The following is a 14,703-nucleotide window of genomic DNA, read 5'->3' as shown; positions in this document are numbered from 1 at the left end:
GCGAGCACAGACTCACAAATGACTCTTTCTTTCTTTCTTTTTTCGGAGGCAGAAGTTGGAGATGCTTCCTCCTTTTCCAAACCAAGGAATGATTAAAAAAAAAAAAAAATCATCCTCCGCTCTGAGTAGTTGACTGTCCCCGCCCTCTTCTCTCTCTCTCTCTCACAGGTTTTCCTCGTACAAGCTTGACGCTCACTTGTATCACCGCCAGTTTTCATTTACCATCGTTAACTTCATTTAATTGGAGAATCAATTTATCAACATGTCACCAATTTTCTGCCACTTATTACTCCACGAACTACCAGGTTGCCCCCGCATACATACAATTATGCATTTAATTGCATAACCGTGAGATGCTGCATTATTATTAACGCCATCTCCTCAAACTCTCACCACGGAAAAGCAGAATGACCTGCAGTGCCAGGGTCTCCCTCATTCTGTCTGTTCCAGGAAGCCTGAAACTGTGGGGGGCTTTCTGTGCAGTATAATTTTTTGACACAAGCCTTTGGTTTGTCAGTACGCATTGGACCTTGATTGCTGGGCTGTGCGCGTGGGTTAGTTCGGGGCAGCACACGAGTGCACGTCTTACTCCGTGTGTCAACTGTGAGTTTGAGCTTTGCTTTAGGGTTTGTCTATTTAAATTCAGACTGAAGGCAATGTTAGTCACGACTGCAGAGTAAGGGAAACAGGAAGGATAGGATTTATGAAAAAGTGGAATGGATAAAACTAGCCAGAAAAACGATGTACTGTATGAGGGAACTGTTGACAGAGGGGCAAAGATCCGATGTCGCCCGGTTTGTGGACCTAAATTAATGGGAGAGTCCATGGGATGTCTTGTGTAGGCCTATTTAACTCATTATTCTCTTGCTGACAGTTTCAAAGAGCTCCTAATTTAACTTGAAGGTCAACCTGCTTATTTTCAGCTCCACGTTTTTATTCTGGGACTCCAAACAGTAGCTTAGTATGATGCACAGTTCATATCATTATCTTATACTAGGCCTCGGTCAATGCCCTCAGTAAAAAACATTTGGCTCATAGATATTACTGACTTTAATATTTGAACATCGAGTACCTTGCAGAGCCAAATTTCAGTTTAGTTTTTGCGTAATTTGGCAAAAGTCAGCTTTGTCATTCAGTAAGCCTGGAGAACTATTTCTGAGAACTACTTAAAAAATGACAAGAAAACTGCAAGAGTGTTCATGCTGTCTTGAAGAATAAAGGTCATACAAGATATTTCTGTTGTATATACTGTATTTCTATGTGTTTGCACTTGCTTCAATAAATTACTACTCCCATTTCCCTAGAAAAATAAAGGGTGACTAAAGACTTTTGCACTGTTGCATGCACTCCCACCACCTTTTATTGAAATGAGGGCTCAGCCATCTTCACCATGCCTACATGCACTGATATGCTGCCATGTGACAGCCTGATTAGATATTTGCATTAACATCCAGTTCAACAAGTGTACCTAATGAAGTGTCCATTAGTGCCCATATGAGAAAAAATAAGGAAAAGTGTTATAGGGGCACTTTCATTGGCTATAAGGCAGTGATTAGGAGTTTTGAGTCTCTTAAAGATTTTTTTTTAAATCTGCAACATTCAGGATTCACTGCATACCTCGAAACCACATAAGGCTGAGCCATTGTTTCAAAAAGAGGGGGGAGGTTAGTTACTGGTTTAAAAAAAAGTACACAATATGCACTCAGATTAAAACTAAAAAAACTACACATTTATGTTACTTGTAAAATAACACACAGTGAGTAAAATAAGTCTTAGCAAAGTCTGTCCACTGTAAGCTTCATCAGCGTGCCATATTTTACATTGTGTGCTAAATATCCTAGCTGATCAGCTTCTGATGAAGTGTATTTACCGGCTCCTTAAGTACATGAAATCAAAATAAAGGACTTATTTAATTAACAGTTTAAATAACACAACGTGTTTGATGATGTATTTATATTGTATAAACATCCTTCCAGAAAAAGTGTCAAAATGATTCCTGTTTTAATAGAAATAACTCAAAAATAAAAATGTACTTACATTTATTTTTAATCATTGCATTTAAACACACACAGAGCTGTGGATTAGTAGTGGGGGCGATATATTAAATCAGATTTTAACCGCAGCTTACATTTTCACAGTACACTGATTTTTTCTACCTTTTGAACACAGGTAAAATAATCTCTCAGAAAGCTCACATAACATAACATAACTCCCAACCTGTCAAAGAGTTTGATTTACATGAGCTCGACTGTCCAGATGAGTCAAACACACACGACTCTTAAGATTTTAAAGACTGTTTGTCCAGTGTCCTCACTTCTCCCAGCCTTTGCCTCCTGGCTGGGTGGGCAACCTGAGCCCCACGAGACCAGCCACCTCTTCTGGGCTGCGCTCTCCCTTGCCATGGTAAAGATTGTGCAGGACCAGGTGGTTTCTAGTGGAAGCTAGTAAACACAGGTATGTGTGTGAGGCATGGTGCGCTTCCTGCTTGGCACGGCAGTACCTTTCTCCAGTCACCTGTGAAAGGTTGAATATAAAAGAAACAAATGGATGATAAACAATAACATAATAAGAGAAACTGTTCGTCTAGTGTTGTTTACAAAAAAAAAGTTACCATAAAGAAAATACAGATGAATAAAGTAGAAGGTACCCTGGAATCAGCATAGAAAATTGCCGCTTTATGATAAACAGGTATGCTTTCATCAGTCTGTGTGTGTGTCCCACCCCCTTTCAGGATTTCTAACAGCTGCATGGACAATATGCCTTTAGTTTAGTCCCCACAGACCAGCAGCTATACATTATAAAGCCTTGGGATGCCTTTAAAGGACGATAAATGCGAAACGACATACAAGCGTTCCTCCCAGCTGTTTTGCTTCAGTGACTGCAGATTCAAGCCCCATGTTAAGCCACACTCTCCCAACCATTAATAATACACAGTGCATGTCTGTACGGCTAAATATAGATAGAGAATCGCTTAGATGGAGATAACGTCGTCTGGACTGACTGCTTTAATGAAGCGAGTAGTTTCAGCAGCTTTGGTTCCAATTAACTTAAATGCAAAAGTATATGAATATCAGTAGATATACATTTGGTTTAAAAAAATCCCCACAAATATATTTAACTTGGAGTTTTCCATGGAGTGAAAAACACTAACAATTTGAATCAACGACGATTTTGATGATTATAAACGCGACACCTTAGGCTAATTAGCTGCTAGCTAACGTTTGCGTGCCCTTCTGCTTCAGTCACCTTGCTTACAGCTTTTAAGCACGTGTCAAGTAGACAACAACCACTTTTCAGCATCATGTTAGGCAACAGGTCTGTTAGCACTGCTGTAAACTGCTTAAATATGTCCTCTTAACGCCAATAAAACGAAACGGAACGTTTTCATTCAATAGTTATCAGGCTAGCCAACGACTGCCATGCGAGCCCAGTGCAGCAGTAGTTAGCAACTGAGCTAACATCAGGCTTTGCGCATTTACTGGTATGCTTACCTTATTCTTGCGAAACTGGTCCATAACATAGTTGTAAGCTAGTGACTTTTTGTAACTCGGTCCCTGAATTGCACGCAATTCTTTCAGGATTCCACGACACACTCGCAGGGGCGATGACAGCGCTGCCATCTTTGACCTGTGTTGTGATTGTAGCGGAGTGGAGCCAGGCATGCTAAATCACACACCGCACAGTCGATCTGTTACATATCGACCACAAGGCGGCGATATAGTTACACCTAAGTCCTCCTAAGTTGACTGCGTGGTCGTTTCCTCCTTGCCACTGGTTGTTACCCTGCAACAGCTTAAGGTAACTTGGACTGAATTTAAAACACGCACGTTGGTAATGTCGCCTTGCTATGAGAAAATACATATGTAGGTATGGAGAGACGAGCTTATGTCCGGCACTGCTCGGTGTTTTCTTTATGAACCTTGGAGGATAAACACAACTTTAGCTCTTTATTGTCACACTGTGTACAATAGTATAACGAAATTGTCCCACATCGGTGCTTAAAGAAAAAGCAAGCATTAATCATAATAAATAACAGAAATGAGATATACAGCATATGCACAGATAAAAAAAGAGACCAGGTCAGGTATCTGCATTGGTTAGGGCTATTGCTCTGTTGTATATAGTGAAAACATAGAGTTCACTGTGTTTTATTGTATTTCCACAGATACCTGAAACTCTGTAAATGGTCATCACAGATCTGATCTTGACATGTCCATCTAAGTCTGGCCTATTGACAGAAAAACCTCTGCCACATTTTGAACCTGTTTCACATGCATTCCACCTCCAGCTTCATTGCAAGGTAATTATTCACCTATAATTTGGTAATATGGACCAGAAGGCTTTTGATGTTTTTGTCCACCATCGGTCTATAACGGTGCTTCATCACGCAGGAATCCTTTCAGAGAAAAGCAAATTTGATCTGTAAGACTGAGCACTGAACTGTTCTGTAAGTGGATTACAGTAATGCCGTGCCGTTGGGAGGCACGCTGCAAAACTGAGGCAGAGAACGTGTCCTCACAGGTTCTGACATCAAAGGTTTGGATGACCTGAAGTCAGGTCACGGGTGCTGCACGTTCCCATGGCGCTCCCAGTGCTTCCAGTTTACTTGCTCGTGTATTGATGATTGACTCTAGGGGGAGCCAGTCTCTTATCAGTTTCACACACCGGTTTGGTTCCTCGACATTTGTTGGAAGGCACCCCCTCTCCTCCTCCTCCACCTCCTCATGTCTCTCTCCCCCCTCTCTCTCTCTCACTCTCACACTCTTTCAATGAATACTAATGCAGTGAGTGGGCCCACCTCCCATCCTCCCATCTTTTTCGCAGGAATGGGCGGGAGAGGGGAGACAGAGCAATTCCAGCTCAGTATTCTTCCTCATGAGGTAGGCAGTGCTTGACTAGCAGCAACCCCAATGCCTTTTTTTCCTCCCGCTGAGCAATATTGGTGATACTGTGCGTTGCCACTGCAACAATGTCTAACCTGTGTGAGTGGCGTGTGATTTCTGACCAGAGTTGAGAGAAAGAAGGACGTCTGTGCCTGCTGCTTTTTTTCTTTTTCTATTACCCCCTCCTTTTTTTTTGTCATCTGGATGGGAAGTCTTTTTTGGGAGGAGAGAAAGAAGAAAGCAGAAGGCAGCCGGGGAAGGGGAACAACTGGCAACAGCCAATCCCCCCTTCCACACACAGACTGGAGACAACGGAGGCCACTGGAGTATTTGCTTTTATCTTTCGTTTTTTGTTCTTTTTTTTCCTCATCGCGCTGCTGGGAGGTGCTTTGCCTTTCCATTTGCTCGCTCTCTCGGTCCTCTGTCTTCTTATCTATTTCGCCATTTACCTGGTCAACAATTTCTTCTGTTTATGAGCGAGACAAGGAGGGAGAGAGAGGCAGAGGGACAGAGAAAAAGAGGACGGGGATTTTTTTTTTTTGGCCCCTTTTATCCTCTTTTTTCCCCCCCTCCTCCCCTTCATTCATTCTTTCCTGCTTTCCTCTCCATTCGTATCACTTCCAGCCTTTCTATCCCTGTGCAGCCCACGCTCTCTCCTTCCTCAACCTCCCCCCTTTTTCCTCCTCCCCCCAACCCCACCACTCCAGTCACTGTCCACCCGTAACTTTGGCTACTTTTTGACTCCACCTGTTCTTTTTTTAAATTTTTTTTATTTCTTCGCTTTAAACAGCTCCAGTAGAGTCATTTTAATTGGCTTGCTTGTATTTTCTATTTATGCCTTTTTCACTTTTGTACCTTTTTCCTATTTTCCCCCCTTCTCTTTTTTCCTCCCACCATCCTATGCATCTTTTTTGGCCGATTCTTAATTCTAACCATAGGTAGGTCTACTTAGTGTTTAGTGTCTGTCTCAAAGTCTTTTGTTCCCTTTTTCCTTCCGTGTGTGCGAGGTGTTTTGTGTATGGGTGCACACCTGACATGCACACACATGCACGCACGTACACACACACGCTCGCTGGCCTCCGATCTAGCTTGGGCACGGCTCCCCTCCCATCCAGCTCTCAGCTGATTCTTGCCTCATGCCATGTCCTCTCTACGTCACCCCTCCACCCTACCCACCCACCCCCACCTCACTTCCATCTGTGTTTTCAGACCTGTTTTTTTTTTGTGTGTGTGCGAGTGTGTTCTTCTCAATCAGGACCACAGTGACTCATCAAGCAAGCACCTTCTCCGGTCGTCATCACGGACACGCGTCTTGATCGTCTTGTCATTTTCATGTTGTTGCACAAAAAGTCTGTTCTTCCATTAAAACATCTGAAGTGCCCCCCCCCCCTTCCCTTTTTAATCCACACACACGTACACAACGTCCTTCCTCACACCCTCACGTGATTATTCATTTATTAATTTTTTTAGCAGTCGTGCACATTGACAGACACCCAAACTCCACATCTGTTCATTAGAGGAAATGCCCGCTGGCAAACCAAGTTTTTGCTGGCTTCATGTGTATCAGGTGAAGGTCAAACTGAGCAAAAGGTCCGATTCAAGAGCGGCAGACGCACTGTTTGTGTCAAAGTACAATTCAAAGTCCATTCTGTCGGGGTGTCATCTGTGCTTATCCGGTGCTCTGCCTCCTTTTTTTTTGCTGCCCTCTTTTCCTCTCTCTCCTCCCTCTCTCTCTCTCTGTCTCATATCTTTCTGAACTGACTCTCATTTCTGCAGACAGACACACACAAGCACTCAAAGAGAATGGACTAAAAAATCAAAAAGCCTGGCTTTATCATCCAGAGGACTTTTTTCCCTTTTTTTTCTTCGCCATAATTTTCACTTTTTTCCACTCACCTGGCTTCATTCACCTCTCCGTACATCCTTTTTCCCCCCCTCTCCATCACCCCCACCCTCTCTGACTCCATCCACTTATTTATTCGTACGTTGTTCTGTTGTTGCTGTTTTTTCATTTGCCGTGTAAAGAAAAATAAGATGTATATACATATATATATGTATTCATGTCCTGCCACTCACACCTCATTGCTTGCATCAGACTTGCTAGATATTTTGCATTGGGACTGTTTTGACTGTTCACATTTACTGAAATAGAAAAGGCAGATTTTCCAGAAGTGATTTCCCCCCAAAAAATAATAACAGAAGATACAAGGCTTTATTGCACTACGCTACGAATAATTTGCGTGTGTGCCTGTGTGTGCTGTGCAAGCTACAGAGAGAGAGGCACAGAAATAGACAGATGCATAGCAAAGTAAAGAAAATCACATAACTCATTTCTTTGTCCATCTTCTTCTTCCTTTTTTTGTTTGGTATTTCCATTTTTTGTGCTGAAGGAGATTTAATGGCGCTCCTCTTCATTACACGAAGATGATGGGAAGTAGGACTTTCGAGCAACCACGATAAAGGCGTTCTGGATATAGATGTTTTCCTGTGGAATTACCCTTTAAATCCTGGATTAGATTCCAAACGACTAAAACAAAATAATTAACAATTATCCAAAAAACAAAACAAAACCCCAATACAAACAAAAAAACTGGTCTAAATTCTGGACTTTTTTTTGACCTTTTTCTCTCTTTTTTTTAAATGGACTGAAGCTGATTTCAATATTTCTTTTTCAACTATTGAATCCTAATGGGATTTCACTATCGCGGATTAAAGACTCAAGCGACGTCTTTGTCAATTAGCTGATGTAATAGCCTTGATTCTCACAATTTCTCCATCCTTCCAAATCGCATTTAACATTTCTCAGTGTTAAGGGTTAAATAGGTGAGTACGGACCCTTGAATCCACCCATGCTCTTGCCTTTGCATGTCTTGGATGATTATGAATGGATGTAGATTTTCATATATATATATATATATATATATATATATATATATATATATATATATATATATATATATATATATTTATTTATTTATTTTGTGAGTGACCCACTGTTTTGCGTGTGTGTGTGTGTGTGTGTGAGGGTGTGCAGACTCGTCCGGGATGTGTATGTACAGTAATAAGGGTGAGGTAGAATTTAAAAGGATACAGGCGGATTACCAGAGCTCAGTCATTTTCCTCACACTTCACCACCGTTTATCCTTTGTAGTATTTTCCCCTTTTCCAGTTAAAGTCTGGTTAAAAAAAAAATAATTCTCATGTAAAATATAAATCCCCTTGATGCAGAGTGTGGGATGATGTAAAAACAACAAAAAGAAAAACTTTACATGCTGAAATAACATCCCATCTTTCACCTTGGGTTTTGCTGCTCCACGCTCTTCTTTAAAACAGCGTGCGTTAGTGTGAGAGGAATATATACGTAGATCAATAAAGTAATCTACCTGAAGAGATGGACTGCGCTGTGCTTTTCTTGGTGAATTTTTTAAAATTTTATCTTCTGTTACTCCAATAAAATGCTCTGTGGTGGGAGAATGACTAAATCTTATCTTGCGGTTGACAGTGGCCGGAATAAAATTTGACTGTATGTCTGCAGCAAAATGCACTTTCACATCGACTCTCTCCCTCACACAATCACACAATCACACAATCACACACACACACACACACACACACACACACACACACACACACACACACACGCAGACACCTGGGATCTGCTCTCACAACCCAGGACGATTACCTATTCTGCTTGGTGCTGAAACACATGTGACCTCAGTAGCCGAGCTACAGATGGGCACTTAAGCTCAGGTAGTCTGTCAAAGCTGTCACAGCCACCACGCTGCAAAATGGACGTCTCTGGCGCGAGCTCTGCCTCTGACAAGTGGCTCGCTGCTGTCGTTGCTTTTGCTGTAATGTACCCCGAAACAGTGTTTAGAAACAGGTAGAAGCACACTTTCAGACGCACTGGTGTTGACCCGGCAGTGTGTGGTTCAGGAAGGCAGTGATGTGAATGTTGTGTACGGTGGTCAAAAACAGCTGATTTGAGCTGTGATTTTGAGAGGGAATGCAGACGTCTACGAGCACAGCTGGATGGTGGATTGAGCAATTGCTTGGAGCACGTTTACAGCTGAGCATCCTTTCTATTTAAATATGGAGAACTGCTCTTTTTTTCTCCGGATCATTTTCTTACTTTTACGATAGATGTATGCTGTTCCTTCAGATTGTTAGATTATGGTTTAAACCTTATTTCTCTTCTGCTCTGCAGTGTATTTTATCCATCTAGATTGTTTTAGGGGGCATTGGAGGAGGAGGCTTTCTTCTGTGTAGTGATAATGCTTGATGGATGTTGACAGCGGAAAGAAAATAGGTCCTACATGAAAGTAACTGAAACCTGCTTTGTTTCCTTCGAGTAGCCAGGTCATGATTAATGTTTAGTCTTTTTAATGTAATTTTTGCAAACTAGCCTCATTATGTTCAAGAGATGGAAAAAAATCTTACACCAAAACAATGGAGATGAATAAGTAGCATTAAAGGGCAGATGAAAAAGGCATGCATTAGATTTCGAGGTGACTTGTCCCTTTTAAGGTTCTCTCCTCGTTCATTGTCACCTATTTCGCTCGTTACCTGAACAGGTGTGTCTTAATGGTTGGTGGCTCTAGGACATTTTTCATGCATCCTGTCAAATTTTTGGTGTCTGAAACTGTGCGATGCCACAGGATCTATGTGGGGAAAAAAAGTCTGCAGAACATCTTGAATCAGAGCTTAAGAGATTTCACAGGCAGCGTGTTTGCAGTCATCATTTATAAACAGGCCAGGAGAGGAGACAGCAGGGGCTAAGGAGATTCATAATCCTATCCCCTCTTCCCACTGATTCTCTCTCTCTCTCTCTCCCCCATGTGCTTGCTTAATGAGACAACAATGCAACTCCTGCGTCTGGCTCCGAGCGCCGCATCTGCCTCAACGAAGCCAGCAATAACAGTGTTTAGATATGTTACAATCCAGCTAACTTCCGCATGCATGCCATCTAGGGATTTACAGCATCACGGGGCACCGCTTGCATGTTACCCTGTGCTTCAGAAGTCAGAACCTAAAAATATGCAGAGATGATTTTTGATTTTTGAGTTACAAGCTAAAAAATAATAATAAAAATCTTGGATTCACACGAGTGTGATTCTGCAATACGGCACCTCACCTCATCCATCTTCTGGGTATAAATGAGGGAATCAGTCTGCGGAGCTCCATCTAAAGCTCGTAACACTCTGCGGCGCGTGCGTCTGAATCCCGAGAGCGAGCGGGAAGACTATGTGGGACGACTTAAAAAGCACATCTCAATTTTATTGGCAGTATATTCACTTCAAGGGAGCGGAATATGGGTCATGATCTGATATAAAAAGGCTACTCAATAATTCATCCTCTGATTAAGAGGACTTGTATCGACACAGACGCCGTCCAACGAGAAGGAGAGTGTGTACACAAAGTACACGGAAGAGCATTTAGGCGACTTTGTAGGATTAGTATAAGCTCAGAAACAAGCTATAGTAGAATAAAAAAAAGCCAGAGAGGTTCATGTGTACACCTTCTTTGATGTCTTAATCTGCTATACGTTCTTGCCTTCTGTGGCACGCAGGTGCGCATGCGATGAGTGTGCTTTAACGGCGAGCGTACATGGTGTCAGAGTTTGTGCGAGGCCCATCAATCTATTAAATATGAAAAGTACAATCTGTTACCCCGCAGAGACTGGTTCATTATTCATCAACATATTTCAATTAATCATTTATTTACCTAAAGTATGGTTCGCCCCCCCAACACACACACATATGCAATTTGGACACTCATATGGACTCCTGATGTATGAGTTATGTATAAGAGGATTAACAGAAGCTGTTTCTTATTCCTGCGATGCTGCACATACTGTAGTTTGAGGGTGTTGTTAGGGATGTAGGAGAAGACATTTTTTTGTACTGCAGTGCATTTGGAGGAAATGTGTTATTTAAAATATTAGGCTTGGCTTCCTCTCGGATCAGAGAGCAAACACGCACACGCTTTGCTGAAGATGAGCTGTGAGATGCATTCAAACAGGTTTTCATTCAAAGCTGAGAGTTATGTCCAGATGTGCACATGAGCACGGCAGCTCTTGCATTTTAAGTTCCCATCATTTAATCGGGTTTATTGATTCTAAGGGGAGCGGGTCAGAGGTCGACCAGGCGTAGCAAGGCTTTATTAGAGTCTAACTGACTGTGACCTGCTTCTAACCCGCTGTCCTCTCTTTTCCCCTCTGCAATAACAGACTGGCGGTTGTCGGGAAGACGAGCGACTCCAAACGTCTTTCCAGAGGAACAGAAGTGAAGCTGCTCCTGTGGAGTACAATTACCTCGAAATTGCTGCTTTACCCCCTTGACCCAACGAGGATTTTACCTAAAACCGCTGTGAGTTCCCGGTGCCAGCTCCTTGTCACACAGTCACCGCTGAAGGGATTAGGATGCGGAGGGGGGGCGGAGATAAATGCTCAGCATCGGCGCCTTGATTTTTAATCTTACCCTTCCATTCACGAACATCTGTATTTACTTCGGCAAACCCCACACACCTAATGAGGTGTCCTGGTAGAGAGTAAAACACATTTGTTTGATTAAGTGCAATTGGTTTAGCCAAAGACAAACCTGCTGGTAGAATGACACCTGAAAATAATGAAGGGCTACTTTATTGTCCGGTTGTGAGTTAATTAAACTCGTCTTTCTGTTAACCGGCTAATGACTTTGTCATGTGGTATCAATCCAGGTGATTAGTTATGCCAATCACAGGGAGAAATTCTTTTCCTTTAACGTGGAGCGCTGTTTATCCGTCTAGATTGTTGTCCTTTTCTGGAATTAAATGGCACTCACCTCATGTTTGCCACGCAAATAAAAACTTTATGCAGCTTTTTCAGAAATCACAAAATCCACAAACCTGGACGTGAGCGGTTTCATGTGGGGACTATATTCTTTCCAGCCAGCACACCTGCCAAACATCACTGTGCAGGAGGAAGTGCGCTTCTACCTGTGAGTAGAAGCTCCTGCTTGTGACAGCAGGACAGGATGTAAACATTAATAGCGTCCCCCCCCTCAGCTGAGCCGTGATGTCAGCTAGCTGCACTCCTCCGTCGGTTGGCAGATGTAGATGCGGACACTAGAATGCAAAGAAAGTTCCTACGTGAAACTGTTCACAACAAGATCTGGGGATTTCTGTTTTTCTGGACAGAGGACAGTACGCTCAGGAGAAGGCAAACATGGTATCTACAGAACAGAGCAGCTCACACCAAAACCATCTAGATGGATAAATGATATTGTAGCACTACTGTAAAAATATGTAAACTTGATTTTGGGGTGAAAGTTGTTTTTAATGCTGTATTTATTTGTCCACAAGAAAAGCTTTCGGTGCTCCTCAGATCTGATTCAGTTTAATGTAATTGTGTAATTTTTCCACAGGGATAACATTTGTAATCATTTCCTGTCACTTCCCGCTCTATTCCAATTTTTCGACCGCTCTGCATCATCACGGCCTGTTATGAGAGGCAAAATCACGGGAAACCCTTGAGGGGGAGACTGTCATCACCCTCAGGGACAAGTTGTGATAACCCAGAATGCAGCACTGTTTATGTACAGTCAGGAAAAAGAGCTCAAAATTAGTTTTTTAACAGCAGCCACTCACATTCAATAATCATATTGTCTTTTCTCTCATGTTGACTTTAGTTCGGCCTCCCTCAGTCTGAGGCTATGAGAGGGAGAGAGGAGTCCCAGGCCGCACCATCATGCTACTTCTGAGACGCTGGGATGAGACTTTGGCTGGCAAAACACAAAGTAAGACAATATTGATGCATGGGGCCTCTTTACAGGTGGAGCTCTTCTTAGTTTTCTCGTGTTGTCCCCGTAGAGAACCGCTGAAACAAACCATCTTATCTCGGCTGTGTGTGCCTCTCCTAACGCTCAATGATGGATGTTCTTAAACTTCTGTAGTGTGTGTTTTTTTATTGCTTCGTATCTTATGCCAGGTTTGCTTGCGGGTCAGGATAATGGTTCAAGGTGGAGCTTGCAGATGAATGGTTTAATCCTTGGTTTTTAGCACAGTGTGCACTTTGATCAATGGCACGCGTCAGCACGTGGTCGTTCAACCCGACCCCGCCCACCTCGATCGACTATCGGCCACGTTTACACTCCACAGGCATTGATCAGGCAATTAAAGGTTTTGTTAAATTCGTTTTTTTGGTTTTTGTCGTTTGTGTGTGTGTCACGCGCTGCATGTTTGTGGACGACAGAGAGAAAGATGAAAGAAGACGTCGTTCCCACTCTCACCCAGGACCAGATTACACAGAGCAAATGTTTTTACCACCAGGGGCAATGAGAGGTCATCATCATATCAGTAGATTTCAACATTTTCTCATCCATTACTCCTCAGTAACTTTTTTCTTCTCTATTTCTTTTTCGTCTCTCTCATCTCATGCACTGTTAATCAGCGGTGACGTTAGGAGACTGAGCCTTGGTGCAAATTTAGTCTCCTCGTTTTGTGGTGGGATGGAGTGTGTGGACTGTGTGAGCACACTACAAACAGCACCATTACACAGGCACTCCTCTACACCTGCTGCCTTTTAGCCAGCAGCAGAGCAACGGCGTGGCTTTGTAACAAAGAGCTTTAGCTTTAGCCTCGGCCCTTCAAGCATCAAGTCGCTTATCTGCTTCGGCTAATGCCACACAGATATATTAACAGCGATGATGCATCTAATTAACAACAACGCGCCGCTGTTTCTGATTAAAAAAAAATATAGCATTCACACGTACACTGGCAGATTATTAGTCTGCTGGGCTTATTATTCGAGCGTGCTTCCTGCTCTTACATAAACTGTTTAGAAAAAAAGGCTCTGGCTGGAATAATGGCCTAAATGAGGACATATTAGAATAATAATGTCTCATGAGTTTTTTAAAAGCTTTATCTCCAACCTTTGTGTACCTAACCTAAATGGGATTCTGGCCCCTCGTTATATCGGCGCCGTTCAGCGCCGCTAATTAAGTGCTGCATAGCTTTTCAATCATTTTTTCAGTCAAATCCATTTAACAAGAGACTTTTTATTTAGACTCAAAGAGCCCACGTCACCAGTCTTAAATGAAAGCCGCAGTCTTTGACGTGTTAAATGCAATTTGAACATTTTTAGGGTCAGCCTTCTTCTCTCTCTGCTAATGTACGGAGTGCAGTTAAAGGTAGATTTCGGCGTTGAGGTGTAACAGTAAGATAAACGTTGTCTTTCTCCTGTAATCCTGGTATTACAGTCTTTTGCTGAACAGGCCATTATTGCGATCACCTTATTTTTACTGATATAATTTTTTTTCAACCTCTCTCTGTGTCTTTTCTAAATTGGAAGAAATTCAAGAGTCAGGAAGCTTCTGATAAAGAGAAGCTCTCATAATAAGAGACAATAGGAGGAAGAGAAGAGGGGAAGTGTTTTGGTAGTTGTTTCTGGGGATGTGGAGTAGAAGGTAGAAAAGAGCGCAGCTTTTTTTATTTTTTTGCGCCTGTGCCGCTGTCTATTTTGTTTTTTCACCTCGTGTGAAATTACACAGCAGTGCGTGTGGGCATCTCATTGCATCAACAGCTCGCACTGGCACGTTTCCCTTTGTAATGAATGCCGGTCACATTGTTAGTTTAAAGCGTCACTGATGCTCAGTCCGCTTGCAGTCGAGTAAACTTGGAAGCTACAGAAACTCAGTCATGCAGGATAAATGTCTCAGGTGTTTAGCTGTCTCAGAGTAATGCGATGCTACATATATTAGCATTAATTAAAATTTGACCGCAAGATCACATACATGCTTGACCTTAAAACACGGCAAAGATCCATGCGGTGGAATCGATTGCT

General features: G+C 42.4%; 1 protein-coding gene across 1 annotated transcript; it reads right to left on the bottom strand.

The window, feature by feature from the left end:
* Positions 1-1,240: 1,240 nt before the first annotated feature.
* Positions 1,241-3,662, bottom strand: fmc1 (formation of mitochondrial complex V assembly factor 1). Its single transcript, XM_085352107.1, has 2 exons — positions 3,492-3,662; positions 1,241-2,514 (listed from the first exon to the last, which is right to left on the bottom strand). The coding sequence occupies exons 1-2, from the start codon at positions 3,660-3,662 to the stop codon at positions 2,311-2,313; spliced, it is 375 nt and encodes a 124-aa protein (XP_085208233.1). The 3' UTR covers positions 1,241-2,310.
* Between the last annotated feature and the right edge of the window lie 11,041 nt (positions 3,663-14,703).

This window comes from Diplotaxodon limnothrissa, linkage group LG4 (genome assembly GCF_057381915.1).
Source record: "Diplotaxodon limnothrissa isolate DT_005_m linkage group LG4, D_limnothrissa_male_GT1.1, whole genome shotgun sequence".
In the NCBI taxonomy this organism is placed as follows: Eukaryota; Metazoa; Chordata; class Actinopteri; order Cichliformes; family Cichlidae; genus Diplotaxodon; species Diplotaxodon limnothrissa.
Note: the sequence above shows the minus strand (reverse complement) of the source record. Positions and strands in the feature narration are given on the sequence as shown.

Excerpts from the sequence above, each read along its gene's own strand:
- fmc1 (XM_085352107.1), bottom strand. The coding sequence starts at position 3,662 with ATGCCTGGCTCCACTCCGCTACAATCACAACACAGGTCAAAGATGGCA. Across the intron at positions 2,515-3,491 it reads ACCAGTTTCGCAAGAATAAG|GTGACTGGAGAAAGGTACTG; the intron begins GTAAGCATACCA and ends AACCTTTCACAG.